The sequence below is a fragment of the Narcine bancroftii genome, chromosome 6 (genome assembly GCF_036971445.1).
Source record: "Narcine bancroftii isolate sNarBan1 chromosome 6, sNarBan1.hap1, whole genome shotgun sequence".
Lineage (NCBI taxonomy): Eukaryota > Metazoa > Chordata > Chondrichthyes > Torpediniformes > Narcinidae > Narcine > Narcine bancroftii.
The window spans coordinates 53884072-53908745 of NC_091474.1; the positions used below are offsets into that span (position 1 = coordinate 53884072).

General features: G+C 44.6%; 1 protein-coding gene across 1 annotated transcript in view; it reads right to left on the reverse strand.

Annotated features, from left to right (window-relative positions):
* camkk1a (calcium/calmodulin-dependent protein kinase kinase 1, alpha a) overlaps positions 1-24674 on the reverse strand; it is a 351599-nt gene that overhangs the window by 85363 nt on the left and 241562 nt on the right. The window contains exons 5-6 of the mRNA XM_069888054.1: positions 24017-24064; positions 17461-17514 (exon numbers count right to left, since the gene is read on the reverse strand). Coding sequence (XP_069744155.1) covers positions 17461-17514; positions 24017-24064 — 102 coding nt within the window. The remainder of the gene's footprint in view (positions 1-17460; positions 17515-24016; positions 24065-24674) is intronic.

The window sequence follows — 24674 nt, forward strand, 5'->3', positions numbered from 1 at the left end:
ATCAGAGTACAGGATTGGTAAGAGTTTACAGGAATCAGTAACCAGACTACGGGGATTGATAACCAGAGTATGGGTGTCTGTAAGCAGAGATTGGGTATCGATAATCAGTGCACAGAGATTTGTAACAGTTTACGGGAATCGGTAACAAGAGTACGGGGATCAGTAACCAGTGTAAGGGAATCAGTAGCCAGTCTACAGGGATCAATAAGAAGAGTACGGCAATCGGAAACCAGACTATGGTGATTGGTAATGAGAGTACGGGATTGATGACCAAGGAAACGGAATTGGTAACCACAGTACAGGAATTGGTAACCAGAATACAGGGATTGGTGACCAGAATATGGGGATTGGTAACCAGTGGAACGGAATCAGTAACCAGTGTACAAGGATAGATAAACAGAGTACGGGAATCAGTAACTAGAGTACGGGGATTGGTAACCAGTGTACGGGGATCAATAACCAGAGTACAAGCTTTGGTGATCATAGTACAGGGATTGGTAAGCAGAGTACAGGGATCATTAAGCAGAGTACGGGAATCGGTAACCAGAGTAGAGGATTGGTAAATATAATACAGGAATTTGCAACCAGAGTACGGCGTTTGGTTACTGGCGTACACATATCAGTAACCAGAGTACAGGGATTGGTAACCAGAGTGCAAGGATTGGTAACCAGTGTTATGGAATCAGTAACCAGAGTATGCTTATTTGTGACCAGAATACGGGGATTGGTAACCAGAGTACAGGAATCAGTGGCCAGGGTTCAGGGATTGGTAACCAGAGTACGAGGATTGGTAACCAGTGTTCTGGAATCAGTAACCAGAGTACGGTTATTGGTGACCGGAATACGGGGATTGGTAAACAGAGTACAGGAATCAGTGGCCAGAGGTCAGGGATCGGTAACCAGAGTACAGGAATCAGTAACCAGGGTATGGGAATTGTTAACCAGTGTACTGGGATTGGTAACCAGCGTAAAGGTATTAGTAACCATCATACAGGAAACATTTAATAGAGTATGGAAATCAGTAAACGGAGTATGGGAATCGGTTACCAGTGTATGGGGATTGGTAACCAGTGTATGGGAAACAGTAATCAGAGTATGGTGATTGGTAAAGAGTGTACGGGATTGATAAACAGAGCAATGGTATTGGTAACCACAGTACGTGCATTGGTAACCTAAGTATGGGTATTGGTAACCAGTTTAAAGGAATCAGTAACCAGCGCTCAGGGATTAATAAAGAGAATACGGGAATCAGTAACTAGAATATGGGAATCAGTACACAGAGTAGGGGGATTGGTAACCAGTGTAAGGCAATCCTTAACCAGAGTATGTGGATTGGTAATGAGAGTAATGGGATTGATAACAAGAGTAAGGGAATCAATAACCAGAGTAAAGGAATTGGTATCCAGAATACGGGGATTGGTAACCAGAGTACAGGTAATGGAAATAATGGTACAGCAATTATTAAGTGGAGTTCGTGGATTGGTAACCAGAGTACACGTATCAGTAACTAGAATATAGGGATCGGTAATCAGAGTTGAGGGATTGGTAACCAGTGTAAAGAGATCAGTAACCAGAGTACGGGGATTTTAAACCAGAGTACTGGTATCAGTAAGCAGAGTACAAGGATTTGTAACCAGAGTATGGGAATTTGTAAGCAGAGCATGGGATCGGTAATCAGAGTACAAGATTGATAAGAGTTTGCAGGAATCAGTAACCAGACTATGGGGATTGATAACCAGAGTATGGATGTCTGTAAGCAGAGATTGGGTATCGATAATCAGTGCAAGGAGATTTGTAACAGTTTACGGGAATCGGTAACCAGAGGACGGGGATCAGTTACCAGTGTAAGGGAATCAGTAACCAGTCTACAGGATCAATAAGCAGAGTACGGGATCCGGAAACCAGACTCTGGCGATTGGTAATGAGAGTACGGGATTGATAACCAGAGTAAAGGTGTTAGTAACCAGCGTGCAGAGATGAATAAACAGAGTACGGGAATTAGTAACAAGAGTACAGTAATTAGCAACCAGAGTACGGTGATTGGTAATGAAGGTACAGAATTGATAACCAGAGAAACAGAATTATAACCACAGTACAGGGATTGGTGACCAGAATACGGGGATTGGTAACCAGTGTAAAGGAATCAGTAACCAGCGTGCAAGGATCGATAAACAGAGTATGGGAATCAGTAACCAGAGTACAGGAATCAGTAACCAGGGTATGGGAATTGTTAACCAGTGGACTGGGATTGGTAACCAGCGTAAAGGTATTAGTAACCATTATACAGGAAACATTTAATAGAGTATGGAAATCAGTAAACGGAGTATGGGAATCGGTTACCAGTGTACGGGGATTGGTAACCAGTGTATGGGAAACAGTAATCAGAGAACGGTGATTGGTAAAGAGAGTACGGGATTGATAACCAGAGCAATGGAATGGGTAACCACAGTACATGGATTGGTAACCTAAGTATGGGTATTGGTAACCAATGTAAAGAATCAGTAACCAGCGTTCAGGGATTAATAAAGAGAGTACGGGAATCAGTAACTAGAATATGGGAATCAGTACACAGAGTAGGGGGATTGGTAACTAGTGTAAGGCAATCCATAACCAGAGTATGTGGATTGGTAATGAGAGTAATGGGATTGATAACAAGAGTAAGGGAATCAATAACCAGAGTAAAGGGATTGGTATCCAGAGTACGGGGATTGGTAACTAGAGTACAGGTAATGGAAACAATGGTACAGCAATCATTAAGTGGAGTTTGTGGATTGGTAACCAGAGTACACATATCATTAACCTGAGTACACGTATCAGTAACCAGAATACAGGGATTGGTAACCACAGTATGGGAATCAGTTAGCATAGTACGGGTATCGGTAATCAGAGTTGAGGGATTGGTAAGCAGTGTAAAGGGATCAGTAACCAGAGTACGGGGATTTTAAATCAGAGTACTGGTATCAGTAAGCAGAGTACAAGGATTTGTAACCAGAGTATGGGAATTTGTAAACAGAGCATGGGATCGGTAATCAAAGTACAGGATTGGTATGAGTTTGCGGGAATCAGTAACCAGACTATGGGGATTGATAACCAGAGTATGATGTCTGTAAGCAGAGATTGGGTATCGATAATCAGTGCAAGGAGATTTGTAACAGTTTACGGGAATCGGTAACCAGAGTACGGGGATCAGTTACCAATGTAAGGGAATCAGTAACCAGTCTACAGGGATCAATAAGCAGAGTACGGATTCGGAAACCAGACTATGGCGATTGGTAATGAGAGTACGGGATTGATAACCAGAGTAAAGGAGTTAGTAACCAGCGTGCAGAGATGAATAAACAGAGTACGGTAATTAGTAACAAGAGTACAGTAATTAGCAACCAGAGTACGGTGATTGGTAATGAAGGTACGGAATTGATAACCAGAGAAACGGAATTATAACCACAATACAGGGATTGGTGACCAGAATACGGGCATTGGTAACCAGTGTAAAGGAATCAGTAACCAGCATACAAGGATCGATAAACAGAGTATGGGAATCAGTAACCAGAATACAGGAATCAGTAAGCAGAGTACGGGGTTTGGTAACCAGAATACACGTATCTGTAACCAGAATATAGGGATTGGTAACCAGAGTACACGTATCAGTAACCAGAATACAGGGATTGGTAACCACAGTATGGGAATCAGTTATCATAGTACGGGGATTGGTATTCAGAGTTGAGGGATTGGTAACCAGTGTAAAGGGATCAGTAACCAGAGTACGGGGATTTTAAACCAGAGTACAGGTATCAGTAAGCAGAGTACAGGGATTTGTAACCAGAGTATGGGAATTTGTAAGCAGAGCATGGGATCGGTAATCAGAGTACAGGATTGGTAAGAGTTTACAGGAATCAGTAACCAGAGTACAGGGATTGGTAACCAGAGTTTGGGTGTCTGCAAGCAGAAATTGGGTATCGATAATTGGTGTACGGAGATTTGTAACAGTTTACGGGAATCGGTAACCAGAGTACGGGGATCAGTAACCAGTGTAAGGGAATCAGTAATCAGTCTACAGGGATCAATAAGCAGAGTACGGGAATCAGAAACCAGACTATGGCGATTGGTAATGAGAGTACGGGATTGATGACCAAGGAAACGGAATTGGTAACCACATTACAGGAATTGGTAACCAGAATACAGGGATTGGTGACCAGAATACGGGGATTGGCAACCAGTGGAAAGGAATCAATAACCAGTGTACAAGGATTGATAAACAGAGTACGGGAATCAGTAACTAGAGTACGGGAATTGGTAACCAGTGTATGGGAAACAATAACCAGATTACAAGGTTTGGTGACCAGAGTACAGGGATTGGTAAGCAGAGTACAGGGATCAATAAGCAGAGTACGGGAATCGGTAACCAGAGTAGAGGATTGGTAACTATAATACAGGAATTTGCAACCAGAGTACGGCATTTGGTTACTGGAGTACACATATCAGTAACCAGAGTACAGGGATTGGTAACCAGAGTACAAGGATTGGTTACCAGAGTTCTGGAATTAGTAACCAGAGTATGCTTGTTGGTGACCAGAATACGTGGATTGGAAAACAGAGTACAGGAATCAGTAACCAGAGTATGGGAATAAGTAATCAGAGTACAAGGATTGGTGACTAAAGTACAGGGATTGGTAACCAGAGAACGGGGATTTGTGACCAGAGTACAGAAATCAGTAACCAGAGTACAGGGATTGGTAATTAGAGTATTGGAATCAGTATCTATTGTACAGGGATTGCTAATGAGAATACGGGAATCAGTAACCAGAGCATGGGAATCGGTAATCAGAGTACAGGGATTGGCGATCAGAGTACAGATAATTGGTAACCAGAGTACAGGGATTGGTAACCAGAGTACGAGGATTGGTAACCAGTGTTGTGGAATCAGTAACCAGAGTACGCTTATTGGTGACTGGAATACGGGGATTGGTAACCAGAGTACAGGAATCGGTGACCAGAGTTCAGGGATCGGTAACCAGAGTACAGGAATCAGTAACCAGGGTATGGGAATTGTTAACCAGTGTACTGGGATTGGTAACCAGTGTAAATGTTTAGTAACCATCATACAGGAAACATTTAATAGAGGATGGAAATCAGTAAACGGAGTATGGGAATCGGTTACCAGTGTACGGTGATTGGTAACCAGTGTATGGGAAACAGTAATCAGAGTACGGTGATTGGTAAAGAGAGTACGGGATTGATAACCAGATCAATGGTATTGGTAACCACAGTACGTGGATTGGTAACCTAAGTATGGGTATTGGTAACCAGTGTAAAGGAATCAGTAACCAGCGTTCAGGGATTAATAAAGAGAGTACAGGAATCAGTAACTAGAATATGGGAATCAGTACACAGAGTAGGGGGATTGGTAACCAGTGTAAGGCAATCCATAACCAGAGTATGTGGATTGGTAATGAGAGTAATGGGATTGATAACAAGAGTAAGTGAATCAATAACCAGAGTAAAGGGATTGGTATCCAGAGTACAGGGATTGGTAACCAGAGTACAGGTAATGGAAACAATGGTACAGCAATCATTAAGAAGAGTTCGTGGATTGGTAACCAGAGTACGGGGATCAGTAACCAATGTAAGGGTATCAGTAACCAGTCTACTGGGATCAATAAGCAGAGTACGGGAATCAGAAACCAGACTATGGTGATTGGTAATGAGAGTACGGGATTGATGACCAAGGAAATGGAATTGGTAACCACAGTACAGGAATCGGTAACCAGAATACAGGGATTGGTGACCAGAATACGGAATTGGTAACCAGTGGAAAGGAATCAGTAACCAGTGTACAAGGATCAATAAACAGAGTACGGGAATCAGTAACTAGAGTAGAGGATTGGTAACTATAATACAGGAATTGCAACCAGAGTACGGTGATTGGTTACTGGAGTACACATATCAGTAACCAGAGTACAGGGATTGGTAACCAGAGTACAAGGATTGGTAACCAGAGTTCTGGAATTAATAACCAGAGTATGCTTATTGGTGACCAGAATACGGGGATTGGTAAACGGAGTACAAGAATCAGTAACCAGAGTATGGGAATCAGTAATCAGAGTACACAGATTGGTCACTAAAGTACAGGGATTGGTAACCAGAGAATGGGGATTTGTGACCAGAGTACAGAAATCAGTAACCAGAGTACAGGGATTGGTAATTAGAGTATTGGAATCAGTATCCATTGTACAGGGATTGCTAATGAGAATACGGGAATCGGTAACCAGAGCATGGGAATCGGTAACCAGAGTACAGGGATTGGTGATCAGAGTACAGATAATTGGTAACCAGAGTATGGGAATTGGTAACCAGAGTAGAGTAATCGATAACCAGAGTATGGGGATTGGTAACCGGAGTACACGTATCAGTAACCAGAGTACAGGGATTGGTAACCAGAGGACAAGTATTGGTAACCATTGTAATGGAATCAGTAACCAGAGTATGCTTATTGGTGACCAGAATACAGGGATTGGTAACCAGAGTACAGGAATCCATGACCAGAGTACAGGGATTGGTAACCAGAGTATGAGAATTGGTAACCAGTGTTCTGGAATCAGTAAACAGAGTATGGTTATTGGTGACCAGAATACGGGGATTGGTAACCAGAGTACAGGAATCAGTGACCAGAGTTCAGGGATCGGTAACCAGAGTACAGGAATCAGTAACCAGGGTATGGGAATTGTTAACCAGTGTACTGGGATTGGTAACCAGTGGTAAGGGATCAGTAACCACATTACGCGGATTGATGACCAGAGTATGGGTGCCTGCAAGCAGAGATTGGGTATCGATAATTGGTGCAAGGAGATTTGTAACAGTTTACGGGAATCGTTAACCAGAGTGTGGGTATCAGTAACCAATGTAAGGGGGTCAGTAACCAGTCTACAGAGATCAATAAGCAGAGTACGGGAATCAGTAACTAGAATAGGGGGATTGGTAACCAGAGTTAAGTAAGTATAATACAGGAATTTGCAACCAGAGTACGGCGATTGGTTACTAGAGTACACATATCAATAACCAGAGTACAAGCTTTGGTTTCCAGAGTACAGGGATTGGTAAGCAAAGTACAGGGATCAATAAGCAGGGAACGGGAATCGGTAACCAGAGTAGAGGATTGGCAACCAGTGTACGGGAATCAGTAACTAGAGTACGGTGATTGGTAACAAGAGTACGGGATTGATAAACAGAGTAAAGGAGTTAGTAACCAGCGTGCAGAGATTATTAAACAGAGTACGGGAATTAGTAACCAGAGTACATGATTGGTAATGAAGTTACGGAATTGATAACCAGAGAAACGGAATTATAACCACAGAACAGGGATTGGTAACCAGAATACAGGGATTGGTGACCAGAATATGGGGATTGGTAACCAGTGTAAAGGAATCAGTAACCAGCATACAAGGATCGATAAACAGAGTATGGGAATCAGTAACCAGAGTACGGGAATCAGTACGCAGAGTACGGGGATTGGTAACCAGAATACACGTATCTGTAACCAGAATATAGGGATTGGTAACCAGAGTACACATATCATTAACCAGAGTACCCGTATCAGTAACCAGAATACAGGGATTGGTAACCACATTATGGGAATCAGTTACCATAGTACGGGGATTGGTAATCAGAGTTGACGGACTGGTAACCAGTGTAAAGGGATCAGTAACCAGAGTCGGGGGATTTTAAACCAGAGTACAGGTATCAGTAAGCAGAGTACAAGGATTTGTAACCAGAGTATGGGAATTTGTAAGGAGAGCATGGGATCGGTAATCAGGGTACAGGATTGGTAAAAGTTTACAGGAATCAGTAACCAGACTACAGGGATTGATAACCAGAGTATGGGTGTCTGTAAGCAGAGATTGGGTACCGATAATCGGTGTACGGAGATTTGTAACAGTTTACGGGAATCGGAAACCAGTCTACAGGTATCAATAAGCAGAGTACGGGAATCGGAAACCAGACTATGGCGATTGGTAATGAGAGTACGGGATTGATGACCAAGGAAACGGAATTAGTAACCACATTACAGGAATTGGTAACCAGAATACAGGGATTGGTGACCAGAATACGGGGATTGGTAACCAGTGGAGAGGAATCAGTAACCAGTGTACAAGGATTGATAAACAGAGTACGGGAATTGGTAACCAGTGTACGGGAATCAATAACCAGAATACAAGGTTTGATGACCAGAGTACAGGGATTGGTAAGCAGAGTACAGGGATCAATAAGCAGAGTACGGGAATTGGTAACCAGAGTAGAGGATTGGTAAGTATAATACAGGAATTTGCAACCAGAGTACGGCGATTGGTTACTGGAGTACACATATCAGTAACCAGAGTACAGGGATTGGTAACCAGAGTACAAGGATTGGTAACCAGAGTTCTGGAATTAGTAACCAGAGTATGCTTGTTGGTGACCAGAATACGGGGATTGGTAAACGGAGTACAAGAATCAGTAACCAGAGTATGGGAATCAATAATCAGAGTACACGGATTGGTGACTAAAGTACAGGGATTGGTAACCAGAGAACAGGAATCAATAACCACGTTACAGGGATTTGTGACCAGACTACAGAAATCAGTAACCAGAGTACAGGGATTGGTGACCAGAATACAGGGATTGGTAACCAGTGGAAAGGAATCAGTAACCAGTGTACAAGTATCGATAAACAGTACGGGAATCAGTAAATAGAGTACGGGGATTGGTAACCAGTGTACGGGAATCAATAACCAGAGTTCAAGCTTTGGTGACCAGAGTACAGGGATTGGTAAGCAGAGTACAGGGATCAATAAGCAGAGTACGGGAATCGGTAACCTGTGTAGAGGATTGGTAACTATAATACAGGAATTTACAACCAGAGTACGGCGATTGGTTACTGGAGTACACATATCAGTAACCAGAATACAGGGATTGGTAACCAGAGTATAAGGATTGCTAACCAGAGTTCTGGAAGTAGTAACCAGAGTATGCTTATTGGTGACCAGATTACGGGGATTGGAAAACAGAGTACAGGAATCAGTAACCAGAGTATGGGGATCAGTAATCAGAGTACACGGATTGGTGACTAAAGTACAGGGATTGGTAATCAGAGAACGGGAATCAATAACCACATTACAGGGATTTGTGACCAGAGTACAGAAATCAGTATCCAGAGTACAGGGATTGGTAATTAGAGTATTGGAATCAGTATCCATTGTACAGGGATTGCGAATGAGAATACGGGAATCAGTAACCAGAGCATGGGAATCGGTAACCAGAGTACAGGGATTGGTGATCAGAGTACAGATAATTGGTAACCAGAGTATGGGAATTGGTAACCAGAATAGAGTAATCGGTAACCAGAGTATGGGGATTGGTAACCAGAGTAGAGTAATCGGTAACCAGAGTATGGGGATTGGTAACCAGAGGACAAGGATTGGTAACCAGTGTTATCAAATCAGTAACCAGAGTATGGTTATTGGTGACCAGAATACGAGGATTGGTAACTAGAGTACAGGAATCCGTGAACAGAGTTCAGGGATCGGTAACCAGAGTACAGGAATCAGCAACCAGGGTATGGGAATTGTTAGCCAGTGTACTGGGATTGGTAACCAGTGTAAAGGTATTAGTAACCATCATACAGGAAACATTTAATGGAGTATGGAAATCAGTAAACGGAGTGTAGGAATCGGTTATCAGAGTACGGGGTTTGGTAACCGGAGTACAGTAATCAGTAACTAGGGTACAGGAATTGGTAACCTGAGTAATAATGGTCGGAACTACGATGGTATCTGATCGTCTTCGAACCTCCGAAGGAGGTAACTAGAGTACGGGGATTGGTAACCAGAATATGGGGATTGGTAACCAGAGTACAGTAATCAGTAACCAGAGTACAGAAATCATTGACCAGAGTACAGCAATTGGTAACCAGAGTTCAGGGTTTGGTGACCAGTGTATAGAAATCGGTAACCAGAGTACTGGAATCCGTAACCAGAGTATAAGGATTGGTAACTAGAGTTCTGCAATTGGTAACCAGATTGCAGGGATTGGTAACCAGAATACTGGGATTGGTAACCTGAGTACAGGAATCAGTTAGCAGAGTATGGGAATCAGTAACCAGAGTACGGGGATGGTAACCAGAGTACAAGAATCAGTAACCAGGGTACGGGGATTGGTAACCAGAGTACAAGGATTGGTAACCAGAGTTCTGGACTCGGTAACCAGAGTATGGGGATTGGTAACCAGAGTATGGAAATCTGCAAGCAGAGCATGGGAATCGGTAATCAGAGTACGGGGATTGGTAACAGTTTTAGGGAATCAGTAACCAGTGTATGGGTATTGCTAACCAGAGTTCTGAAATCAGTAACAAGAGTATGCTTATTGGTAACCAGAATACGGGGATTGGAAACCAGAGTACCAGAATCAGTTAACAGAGTATTGGGATCAGTAAGCAGAGTACGGGGATTGGTAAACAGAGTACAAGAATCGGTAACCAGGGTACGGGGATTGGTAAGCAGAGTACAAGGATTGGTAACCAGAGTATAGGGATTGGTAACAAGAGTACAGGGATTGGTGACCAGAGTACAGAAATTAGTAACCAGAGTATAGGGATTTGTGACCAGAGTATGGAAAGCATTAACCAGAGTACAGGGTTTGTTAACCAGAGTACAGGAATCAGTGACCACAGTACGGGGATCGGTAACCAGAGTACAGTAATCAGTAACTAGGGTACAGGAATTGGTAACAAGACTACAGGAATCAGTTAACAGAGTACAGGGATCAGTAACCAGAGTACAGGAATCAGTGACAAGAGCAAGTAGATCAGTAATCAGAGTACGCGAATCCATAACCAGAGTACCGGAATTGATAACCAGAGTACAGGAATCATTGACCAGAGTACAGTAATTGGTAACCAGAATTCGGGGTTTGGTGACCAGTGTACAGAAATCGGTAACCAAAGTACTGGAATCCATAACCAGAGTAAAAGGATTGGTAACTAGAGTTCTGGAATTGGTAACCAGATTGTGGGGATTGGTAACCAGAATACAAGGATTGGTAACCAGAGTACAGGAATCAGTTAGCAGAGTACGGGAATCAGTAACCAGAGTACGGGGATTGGTAATCAGAGAACAAGAATCAGTGACCAGGGTACGGGGATTAGTAAACAGAGTTCTGGAATCAGTATCTAGAGTATGGGGATTGGTAACCAGAATACAGGGATTGGTAATCAGAGTACAGGAATCAGTTAGTAGAGTTCGGGCATCAGTAACCAGAGTACGGGGATGGGTAACCAGAATACTAGACTCAGTAACCAGGGTATGGGGATTGGTAACCAGAGTAGAAGGATTGGTAACCAGGGTTCTGGAATCAGTAACCAGAGTATGGGGATTGGTAACCAGAGTACAGGGATTTGTGAATAGAGTACTGGTAATCGGTAACCAGAGTACGGAGATTAGTTACCAGTGTACGGTGATTGGTAAGCAGAATACAGGAATCAGTGACCAGAGTATGTAAATCGGTAATCACAGTACAGGAATTCATAACCAGAGTACTGTGATTGATAACCAGAGTACAGGAATCAGTGACCAGAGTACAGTAATCGGTAACCAGAGTACAAGGTTTGGTGACCAGTGTACAGAAATCGGTAACCAGAGTACTGGGATCCGTAACCAGAGTAAAGAAATTGGTAACTAGAGTTCTGGATTCGGTATCCAGATTGTGGGGATTGGTAACCAGAGTACATGAATCAGTAACCAGAGTATAGGGATTAGTAACCAGAGTACGGGGGTTGATAACCAGAGTACAGGGAATGGTAATCAGATTACATCGATTCGTAACCAGACTATGGGGATTGGTGACCAGAGTATGCAAATCTCTAAGCAGAGCATGGGAATCGGTAATCAGAATACGGGGATTGTTAACAGTTTATGGGAATCAGTAACCAGAGTACTGTGATTGGTAATGAGAGTACGGGATTGATAATGAGAGTAACGGAATTGGTAACCACAGTACGGAGATTGGTAACCTGAGTATGGGGATTGGTAACCAGAGTACGGGTATTGCTAACCAGAGTTCTGAAATCAGTAACAAGAGTATGCTTATTTGTAACCAGAATACAGGGATTGGAAAACAGATACAGGAATAATTTAACAGAGTATTGGGATCAATAACCAGAGTACGGAGATTGGTAACCAGAGTACAAGAATCAGTAACCAGGGTACGGGGATTGGTAACCAGAGTACAAGGATTGATAATCAGAGTTCTGGAATTGCTAACTGGAGTATGGGGATTGGTAACCAGAGTACAGGGATTGGTGTCCAGATTAGAGAAATCAGTAACCAGAGTACATGGTTTTGTGACCAGAGTACGGAAAGCATTAAACAGAGTACAGGGTTTGTTAACCAGAATACAGGAATCAGTGACCACAGTACTGGGATCGGTAACCAGAGTACGGGAATTGGTAACCAGAGTACAGGAATCAGTTAACAGAGTATGGGGATTAGTAACCAGAGTATGGGGATTGGTAACCAGAGTACAGGGATTGGTGACCAGGGTACAGTAATTGGTAACCAGAGTTCAGGGTTTGGTGACCAGTGTACAGAAATCGGTAACCAGAGTACTGGAATCCGTAACCAGAGTAAAAGGATTGGTAACTAGAGTTCTGGAATTGGTAACCAGATTGCGGGGATTGGTAACCAGAATACAGGGATTGGTAACCAGAGTACAGGAATTAGTAACCAGGGTATGGAGATTGGTAACCAGAGTAGAAGGATTGGTAACCAGAGTTCTGGAATCAGTAACTAGAGTATGGGGATTGGTAACCAGAATACTGGGATTGGTAACCTGAGTACAGGAATCAGTTAGCAGAGTATGGGGATCAGTAACCAGAGTACGGGGATGGGCAACCAGAGTACAAGAATCAGTAACCGGGGTAAGGGGATTGGTAACCAGAGTACAAGGATTGGTAACCAGAGTTCCAGAATTGGTAACCAGAGTACGGGGATTGGTCACCAGAGTAAAGGTAATGGAAACAATGGTACAGCAATCATTAAGTGGAGTTCGTGGATTGGTAAGCAGAGTACACGTATCAGTAACTAGAATATAGGGATTGGTAACCACAGTATGGGAATCAGTTAGCATAGTACGGGGATCGGTAATCAGAGTTGAGGGATTGGTAACCAGTGTAAAGAGATCAGTAACCAGAGTACGGGGATTTTAAACCAGAGTACTGGTATCAGTAAGCAGAGTACAAGGATTTGTAACCAGAGTATGGGAATTTGTAAGCAGAGCATGGGATCGGTAATCAGAGTACAGGATTGGTATGAGTTTGCGGGAATCAGTAACCAGACTACGGGGATTGATAACCAGAGTATGGATGTCTGTAAGCAGAGATTGGGTATCGATAATCAGTGCAAGGAGATTTGTAACAGTTTACGGGAATCGGTAACCAGAGTACGGGGATCAGTAACCAGTCTACAGGGATCAATAAGCAGAGTACAGATTCGGAAACCAGACTATGGCGATTTGTAATGAGAGTACGGGATTGATAACCAGAGTAAAGGAGTTAGTAACCAGCGTGCAGAGATGAATAAACAGAGTACGGGAATTAGTAACAAGAGTACAGTAATTAGCAACCAGAGTACGGTGATAGGTAATGAAGGTACAGAATTGATAACCAGGGAAACGGAATTATAACCACAATACAGGGATTGGTGACCAGAATACGGGGATTGGTGACCAGAATATGGGGATTGGTAACCAGTGTAAAGGAATCAGTAACCAGCATACAAGGATCGATAAACAGAGTATGGGAATCAGGAAACGGAGTGTAGGAATCAGTTATCAGAGTACGGGGTTTGGTAACTGGAGTACAGTAATCAGTAACTAGGGTACAGGAATTGGTAACCTGAGTAAAGGAATCAGTAACTAGAGTATGGGGATTGGTAACCAGAATATGGGGATTGTTAACCAGAGTACAGGAATCAGTTAGCAGAGTACGGGGATCAGTCACCAGAGTACAGGGATTGGTAACCAGAGTACAAGAATCCGTAACCATGGTACGGGGATTGGTAATCATATTAGAAAGATTGGTAACCAGGGTTATGGAATAATTAACCAGATTATGGGGATTGGTAACCAGAGTACAGGGATTGGTGAACAGAGTACAGGTAATCGGTAACCAGAATACGGAGATTAGTAACCAGAGTATGGTAATCAGTAACCAGAGTACAGGAATTAGTGATCAGAGTATGCAAATTGGTAATCAGAGTACAGGAATCCATAACCAGAGTACAGGGATTGTTAACCAGAGTACAGGATTGGTGCCCAGAGTACGGGGATCAGTAACCAGAGTACAGGAATCAGTAACCAGTGTATGGGGGTTGGTAACCAGAGTACAGCAATCGGTAACCAGAGTACAGGGTTTGGTGACCAGAATGTGGAAATTAGTAACCAGAGTACGGGAATCCGTAACCAGAGTAAACGTATTGGTAACTAGAATTCTGGAATTGGTAACCAGATTGCGGGGATTGGTAACCAGAGTGCAGGCATTGGTAACCCGAGTTCTGGAATTGGTAACCAGAGTACAGGCATTGGTAACCAGAGTACTGGGATTGGTAACCAGAGTACTGGGATTGGTAACCAGTCAAAATGAATTAGTAACCATCCGGCAAGGATCACTAAATAGAGTATGGGAATTAGTAACCAGAGTAGAGGAATCGGTAACCAGTGTATGGGGATTGGTAACCAGTGTACGGGAATCAGTAACCAGAGTACGGTGATTAATAAACAGAGTAAGGGAATCAGTAACTAGAATATGGGAATCAGTACACAGAGTAGGGGGATTGGTAACCAGTGTATGGGAATCCGTAACCGGTGTACGGGGATTGGTAACGAGAGTACTGGGGTTTGATAACCAGAGTATGGGAATCAATAACAAGAGTACCAGGATTGGTATCCAGAGTACGGTGATTGCTAACCAGAGTACAGGTAATGGTAACCATGGTAGGCAATCATTAACTAGAGTTCGGGGATTGGTAACCAGAGTGTGGGAATCAGAAACCAGAGTATGGGGATTTGTAACTGGAACACTGGGATTGGTAACCAGTGTAAGGGGATTAGTAGCCATCATACAGGGATCACTAAATAGAGTACGGGAATCGGTAATCAGTGTACGGGAATCAGTAACCAGAGTATGGTGATTGATAATGAGAGTTCGGGATTGATAACCAGAATAATGGAATTGGTACTCAGAGTATGGGGATTGGTAACCAATGTAAAGGAATCAGTAACCAGCGTTCAGGGATCGATAAACAGAGTATGGGAATCAGTAACCAGAGTACAGGAATTGGCAACTAGAGTACAGGAATTGGTAACCGGAGTACAGTAATCGGTATCCAGTGTACAGGATTGGTATCCAGAGAATGGGAATCAGTAACCAGAGTACAGGGGTTTTTAACCAAAGTACATTTATTGCCTGACCACTTCCAGTGGGCTGATATCGCCTCAAACCGTGCATCTTGGTGCCTCACAGTTCGGCGGGCAGCAACCTCCTTTGAAGAAGACCACAGAGCCCACCTCACTGTCAAAAGACAAAGGAGGAAAAACCCAACACCCAACCCACCAATTTTCCCTTGCAACCGCTGCATCCGTGTCTGCCTATCCCGCATCGGACTTGTCAGCCACAAACGAGCCTGCAGCTGAGGTGGACATTACCCCTCCATAAATCTTCATCTGCGAAGCCAAGCCAAAGACATTTATTGGTATCTAGAGTATGGGGATTGGTAACCAGAGTATGGAAAACAGTAACCAGAATATGGGGATTGGTATCCAGAGTACGGGAATCAGTAGCCAGAGTACAGGAATTGGTAACCAGAGTATGGAAATCGTTAACCAGAATATATTAGACCATAAATCGCAGGAGCAGAAGTAGACCACGCAGCCCATCAAGTCTCCCCATGCTTTAATTATTTCCAACTCAGCCCTCCCCATATTCATAGATGCCTTGGCTAATCCAGGACCTGTCTATCTCCGCCTGATGGGTAACTTTTATTTACACAGAGTGTGCCAGGTGTATGGACTGCCAGAGGGATGTATAAATGCAATATTTAAGAAAAGTTTGGACAGATAGGTATAGTTTAGATGGATATGGGACCATTGCAGGCAGGTGAGACATTTTGGTCAGCGTGGAGAAGTTGGACCAAAGGGACTCTTTTTGTACACTCTGTGGATAGGAACCTTTTGGATATTTTTTACGCCAATGTGTCCTTTTATTGCAGTACAAGGATATAGTTACCAACAAGATGCCAATGAGTTGATCGGGGAATTACAAAAACTTCCAGATGCAAATTATTTCCAGAGAAGCAACTATATCCATCAAATACCTTCATGGCTAGTTTTCTCACCATATATCACCATATAACCACTTACAGCACAGAACAGGCCAGTTCGGCCCTACTAGTCCTTGCCGTAACAAATCTCCACCCTCCTGATCAGCACCCGGTCCATACCCCTCCAGTCCTCTCCTCTCCATGTAACTATCCAGTCTATCCTTAAATGTAACCAATGATCCCGCCTCAACCACGTCTTCCGGAAGCTCATTCCACATCCCTACCACCCTTTGCATAAAGAAATTTCCCCTCATGTTCCCCTTATAATTTTCCCCCTTCAATCTTAAACCATGCCCTCTAGTTTGAATCTCCCCTACTCTTAATTGAAAAAGCCTATCCATGTTTACTCTGTCTGTCCCTTTTAAAATCTTAAACACCTCTATCGTCCCCCCTCAATCTTCTACGCTCCAGAGAAAAAAGCCCTAGTCTGCACAACCTTTACCTGTAACTCAAACCTTGAAATCCTGTCAACATTCTCGTGAACCTTCTCTGCACTCTCTCTATTTTGTTTATATCTTTTCTATAATTTGGTGACCAAAACTGTACACAGAACTCCAAATTTGGCCTCACCAATGCCTTGTATAATTTCATCATAACCTCCCTACTCTTGAATTTAATACTCAGATTTATGAAGACCAACATTCCAAATGCCTTCTTCACCATACCATCTACCTGAGTATCAGCCTTGAGGGTACTATTTACCACAACTCCTAAATTCCTTTGTTGCTCTGCACATCTCAATAGCCTACCATTTAATGCATATGACCTATTTAGATTTGCTTGGAGAATTTGGAGAATTAACCTTCATTAATTATAATCATTAGAAGTATAAACACTGAGTCTGAATGTGACTTTTCAGCAGTTAGTGACCACCATCCTCAATCTGAAGTTCCACTACAATATTTCCATTCATCCACTATCAAGTTGATGGATGTGGAGGTGGTTGGGTCCTATTACATGATGATAATGACCCCTCTGCTATCCGGAAAGGGGCGAGGCTGTCACCAATGAGCACCCTCCACTTCTCGTGCAAGAAACAGATCTCCAGTTTACTCACATAATGCTTGTCATCATTTTCATTGTATGCCAGTTTCACCACCCCATAGGATCCCTGTGGGAATAAAAATTCAAAGCTCAGATCCATCATTCCATGAAATGATACCCCTCAAAGGGAAGAGGATTGATGCGCCGAAACATGCAAGTGCTGGCCTTCCTACGCAACATACCCAGGTAATTCAGTTTTAGACCTTGGTGTACCACAACCCAGCTCAACTCTGTTAAATTCGAGGATTGGTTTAGGGTGGATCGGAGGACTGAGGACTGATTGTGCCCTCAGTTGTGCTTTTAAATGTGGTATGGTTTGGGAAAGTTCAAAGATGAACTTTGGAAGGTTGAGTATGTGGAGTCGAAAAGGCATGTCAGAGGGGCAATGTGATAGTGGTCATGTGGGATTTTAACATGCAAATAAATTGGGAAATGAGGTTGGAACTGAAACTCCAGAGAGACAATTTGTAGAAAGCTTATGTTTTTTAGAGCTGCTTGTTGATGAGCCCATGATGGGGTTCGGCTGTACTGGATTGGGTGACGTGTAATGCACCTGAGGTGATCAGAGAGCGTAGAGTAAAGGAACCATTATGGGGCAGTGGTCATTATATTACTAAGTTCAATTTGATAGTTAACAAGTAGAAAATAAAGTTGGATGTGCTGGTATTTCAAGGGAATTACAGTGGCATGAGAAAGGAACTGACCAAAGGAGGGGTCGGAAAGACGGCAGAGCAGCAGTGGATGGAGTTTCTGCAAAAAAACAGGGATGGTGCAAGATAAGTGCAAAGAAGAGGAAGAGGAAGAGACCAAAAAAGAAACATTCAAATGGAAAAATGTCACAACTATGGTGACAAGGAAATTCAAAGCCAACAAGCAAAAGAAGGAGCAGACAAGGAAGCAAACATTAGTGGGAAGATGGAGGACTGGGAAGTTTTAAAAATTTTCAGAAGTTAACTAAAAACTCATAAGGAGGGAAAAGATAAAGGATGAAAGTTGGCTCGCAAATAATATCAAAGAGGACACCGAAAGCTTCTTCAAGTATGTAAAGAGTAAAAGAGAGATGAGAGTAGACATAGGACGATTAGAAAATGATGGTACAGAAATAATAATGGGAGACGAGAAGAACTGAACGAGTATGTCTTCACTGTGGGAGACATGTGCAGTGTGGCAGGTTCAAAAGCACTCGGGAGCAGGAGTCCATGGAGGCGTCTGGCATCGAGATCGCCTCGGGCCAATGAGTAATGCGGTCTACCACTGTGCGGTCTACCACTGGTTACCACAGGAAACGGGTAAGGGTCTGACGATGTCCGCATGTATGTGGCTGAACCATTCCCGGACGTGTTCAAAATCTTGTACGGGTGCTCTGGTCTGCCTGTGTACCTTGGAAACCTGGCAATGGGTGCAGGTTCTGGCCAAGTCCACAATCTGCTTCCGAAGCCAGTGCCAGAAGAAACGTTCTGCCACCATACGGACTGTGGACCTGATGGAAGGGTGGGAATGGTCATAGATATGGTGGAAGACTTGCCGGCGCCACTGCTGGGCAAAAACTGGATGCAGGGTGCCCATGGAGACATTGCACAGGATGGTGTCCTCACTGTGAGGAGTCGGGAGGTCCTGGAACCGCAGGCCTGTGTCGGACATCTGGTCCCGGGCGAGCTGGTCGAAGTCAAGGCCGGGTGTCAGTACGCAAAAGGCCGATCATGAGAATGCGTCGGCGACCATGTTGTCTTTCCCTACCTTGTGCCAAATGTCGGTGGTGAACTCTGACACGAAGGAGAGGTGATGCTGTTGGTGGGCCAACCAGGCATCTCTCTTTTACTCTTTACATACTTGAAGAAGCTTTCGGTGTCCTCTTTGATATTATTTGCGACTGCCTGGTCGGTAAAAATGGTGAAAGGCCTCCCCTCCAAGAAATAGCAGAAATGACGCACTGCCAGGTACATGCCCAAAAACTCACGATCAAAAGCGCTATACTTGCGCTCTGGTGGGCGAAGAAGTCAGCTAAAGAATGCCAGTGGTTTCCACAGTCCGTTCACCTGCTGCTCCAGGACGGCACCGATGGCTGTGGTAGAGGCATCGATGGAAAGCGCCATATGCAGGTCGGTGCGTGGGTGGACAAGCAGGGTAGCCTTCGTGAGGTCATCTTTCGTGGCTTAGAATGCCCTGCTGGAGTCCAGGCAAGAGTCTTGTCTTTGTCTACGATGAGGACAAAGAGTGGCTGCATGATGCGGGAAGTGCCTGGAATGAAGCGGTTATAGAAATTTACCATACCTGCGAACTCCTGTAGCCCCTTGAGGTTGCCCGGGCATGGGAACTCCCTGACTGCAGCGACCTTCGTAGCGGCAGGTGTAGCTCCTTTGGCCGTGATGGTATGGGCCAGGAACTGCATGGACTCTTTCCTGAACTGGCATTTGGCCGGATTGATCGTTAGGTTGAAGTCGGCCAGTCGGGAGAAGAGGGTGCGCAGGTGAGACTTGTGTTGTGCCCGGTCTCTGCTGCCGACAAGGATGTTGTCCAGGTAAATGAATACGAAATTCAAATCCCTGCACACTGCATCACGTTGGAAGGTCTTGAGCCCAAACAGCATGCGTAGGAACTCGAACAAGCTGAAGGGGTGATGATGGCTGTTTTGGATATGTCCTCTGGGTGCACCTTGATTTGGTGATACCCGCGCACCAGGTCGACCTTGGAGAATACCCTCGCACCATGCAGGTTGGCTGTAAAGTCCTGGATGTGAGGGATCGGGAACCAGTCAGGTACTGTCGCGTCATTAAGCCGTCGATAATCTCCACAGGGGTGCCAGCCACCGGAGGCTTTCGGGACCAGGTGGAGTGGTGAGGCCCAAGGACTGTCAGAGCATTGAATAATCCCCAGCTCCTGCAGATGCGAGAACTCTTCCTTCGCTATCTGGAGCTAATCCGGCAGGAACCGGTGTGCCTTGGCATGGACCGGCAGGCCTTGGGTGGGGATGTAATGAAACTTCCCATGGCGTGGTGAGGCAGTGGAGAACTGCAACTTGAGGAGGGATGGGAATTCATCCAGGATATGCTGAAACTCATCCTTGGGCGTGCTGACCATGGCCATCTGCGGCTGCTCTGTGCGGGAGGCGTTGAGTCGAACGGATTGGAAGGTGTGGGTATCTACCAGTCGCCTACCTCAAATGTCGACCAGGAGTCCATGGGTGAGGAGGAAGTGGACACCCAGGATGGCAGTTGGGAGGGACAAAATGGTGAACTTCCATGCGAACTTCCACCGGCTGATCTGGAAGTGGACGGTCTTGTCTCCATACGTTCGGATCTCCATTGAATTGGCTGCACAGAGGGGAGGTCCTCGAGGCTGGTTCTGGGACTCGATGGCTATGGCCGGAATGACGCTAATCTGGGCCCTGGTGTCGATGAGGAAGCGTCGGCTGCTGACTGAATCCCGCAGGTTGTTGTTGTTGGCCTAGCCGCTGCAGCCATTAACAGAGGCCAGCCTGCTCGTTTCCCTGGAACGAGCAGGGCTGACAACATTTCTGAGCCTTGGCTCCCCAGCACTGGTGGAAGAAGCAGAGGCCTGAAGTGGATGGCTTGCTTCTGGCTATGCTCTTTGAAGCCCCTGCAGGAGTCAGGTGTTCCACCGCAGTGCTAGAGGATGGCTTGGCGTGGTCATGCCCGTGATTCATAACCTGCTGGACTGCTAAGCCCTCTGGGAATCATTCGAGCCATAGCTCCTGAGCCTTTTGAGTGTCCTTCCTGGGGTCAATGAAGCTTTCCTGTGACAGCAATGGCCGGATGTCTTCAGGCAGATGGTTGAGGAAGATGCGCTCGAAGAGTTGGTGTGATCACCCATGAGCGCAAGCATCTCATCCATCAACTCCATTGGAGTTCTGTCCCCCAAGGCATCAAGGCGCAGCATCCGAGCGGCACGCTGGCGCCTGGAGAGGCTGAGGGAGCGGTGAGCACTGCTTGATGGTCCCGTACTTATCTTCCATGGGTGGGTGCTGAACGAGGTACTGCATTCATTTGGCGGTGGCCTGGTCCAGGGCGGCGACCACATGGTAGAACTTGGTCGAATCCAATGAAATCTGGCGGAGGTGAAACTCAGCCTCTGCATGGCTGAACCAATTCTCCGCTCCTGAACCCAGAAGTCAGGAAGTTTGATGGCTATAGCATTGATCGAAGGGTCATTCATGTCGGGTTCAAAGACGTTTGAACCTGTCAAGGTCACCAATTGTAGCAACGGCTACACTGCTAACTGAAGGATCGCACAACCAGACGGGTTGAGTTCAGTGAGCAAAACTGATTTATTGCAGACTGCCTGGTTGGTCTTATTCTCCCAACCTGAACCTGGCTGAGAACTGTGCTGGGGTGCCCCGACGTCACCGGGGCATCACGTAGGTTGCCAAGTGCCAGCTTCTGAGCCCAATGCTAAGATCCGAAGGAGCCATTTTGGCCGGTGTGCGTGACAAGCAGCAGCGGTTCGCCTGCCTAATGGCATACCGCCACACAGGAATCAAATGCATTCTGGCATGGTCCTGGAGGACTGGAAAATCACAAATATCATCCCATTATTCATGTAGGAACAGCAGAGAGGAAATAATAAGCCTGTTAGCCTGATGCCAGTGGTTGGGAAGATGGAGTCGTTTGTAAATAATGAAGTTACGGAGTACTTAGAGGTACAGGACAGGATAGGCCTTACGAGAAAATGTAGTTCAGGTATCATGGGCTTGTAATGTGCTGTTAGACACTATGTTCCTCAAGTTCAAGATTATTGTTAGGTGTACCAAGGTACAGTGAGAAAGTTTGTTTTGTGCGTAATCCAGCTATTTAACCCCTACATAGCACAGCAGTAGAAGCACAGTACAGAGGTGTAAAGTTCCATAGAGAGATCAGTTCAGAACAGAGCAAAGGTAACATAATTTTACTGGTGTGAGGTTTGTTCAGGAGTCTGATATTGTCACAAAAGAAACTATCCTTGAAGCTGGCAAGGATTACATCCTCTGAGAGATTTTTATCTGACAGGGGCAGGGGAAGGATAATGCAACAAGTGAAGATTTAATGACCCACCAATTGCTGGTATCTCATCTTACCTCTGTCTGAAATGAAAAACCATAAAAAGACCAAATATTTCTGCCCCTTTGTCATAGTCCATTATATAATGGATGACAGGTGACCTGAAGGAGCTTTCCAGGGATAGAAGCTCTCCCTCTTGTAAGAGTGGGAACTTCATATGAAGATACCAGCCCTTTGCTTCTGTGGGTATGTGAGATTCAACTGTTGATGGCAAAGGCACCACTGGTATTGTGCTGTGGCCTTGGACATTGTAATCGGGTCAAGTCGAAGGCAATCTCACCAAGTGGGGGGGGGGGACATGGTTAGCATAGCGGTTAGTGCAACGCTATTACAACACAAGGTGAACAGAAAGCTGAATGGTCTGAAGGGTGGATAAGTCACCTGGACCAGATGGATTGCACCCTGAAGTCCGGAAAGAGTTAACAGTAGAGATTGTGGAGACATTGGGATCAGGAATCAACTTTCAGGAATCAATAGAAAACAATTTTTTTAAATTTAAAAATAAAATTAAAGAAAACAACAGCACCAAGGAGAAAAGAACAGGAGGACAAGGACAAGGAGGGGACATTTTGACCCCTCCACCACCCAACAAGATTATAACTGAGCTTCCAACTCCTTACACCATTCTAACCAGCACACTATTTTCCTGCTTAACCTTGTTTAAAGTCATGGAGCCCCTCAGCCGAATGCCCACCCTGGCCAAAATGTCCCACCCACACAAGACCCACCTGCCTGTGCTTGACCCACATTCCTCATATCCATGCATCTGACCATTCTTTCTTAAACATTGCAACATTACCTGCCCCAACCAGCTCATCCAGTGACCTATTCTATACACAAATCTTTTGATTATTTTACATTCTGGAATCCATCAATCCTAATTGGAATTAACTCAGTGACTGAGCCTCTACAAACCCCCAGAGAGAGCACCAGCAGTCTTTTTGGTTAACAATGGAAGGTCTGGCAGTGTTTGATGCCAACAGGATATGCTCCCTCATCTCTGAAGGCAACCACAGCACTTCTCCTCCAGAGTTAACATTTTCACAGCAAACCTTCAGGTCATTCTCAAATTGGTTCATCTGCCTTTCACAGCCATATGTGGGCCAACACAGACTGGCAAACTGTCAAACTAAACTCCACAAATCTAGATACTTGTGAGCAGAAAAGCCACAATGAGATATCAAATGCTGTGGTGGCTATCTAACAGCTAAATTCCTGCTCTTCATCAGAGGATCTTACCATTTGAGCCCATATTGACTCTGTGTCACTCCTGGATCACACAATATGGTTGGCCATTAGTTTACTCTTCCAATTCTCCCTCCCAATCTCCTCAGGGAACCTCTGGGTGACCCCAAAGCAGGATAGAGGGAGAGCCTCCTTTGATTTGAGAAAGTTACCAGTGGGGACAGATGGAGTGGCTCTGCTGACAACAAGAAGGGAATCCTTTCTCAACATCTTTCCATGAGTTGGGACTGGCTTGGAACCACCAATAGGAACTGGTGTTTAAACCATTACCTTTCCAATCTCAGTCTTCAGTTTATACTGGTTCAATCGCATGGAGTCCTGCAGAGAAAACAACAAAAATAATTGGTGCTTATCTTGGACTTATGCATTTTAACAGAAGAAAACTTGGGCAAATTACACCTGTTCATTCCAATTGATGCAGGAATTGAAGTGATGCAGGAATTGCAGTTGTGGAGTTCCCACTGCCTTGCCCAGTACTTTCAACAGCCACTGTTAGCGATCCATAAATATACCTCAATGACCTGCAAATACAATGTTGGAAAACTCTGGAACTGAGTGCCAGGCTGCTTCCCACTCCTCCAAATTCATATGTACCCACTTCCCAACCTTCTAAATTCACCATGGTCCCAATTCCCACTCCTCTAAATTCTCCATGAAGCCATTTGCCAAACCTTTAAGTTCGGCATGGCCCCATTTCCCACCCCTTTAAATTCACCATGGATTGGTTTCTCACCCTTTCAGTTCACTCAATCCCTATTTTCCACTCCATGGAACACTACAGAATGGAAATAAGCCCTTCAGCTCTTCCAGCCTGTGCCAAACTTATTCTGCCGAGTCTCACTAGCATACACCCAGCCTTCCATACCCTTCCGATCCATGTATCTGTTCAAATTGTTATTAAATTTCAAAATTGAGCTTGCATTCACCA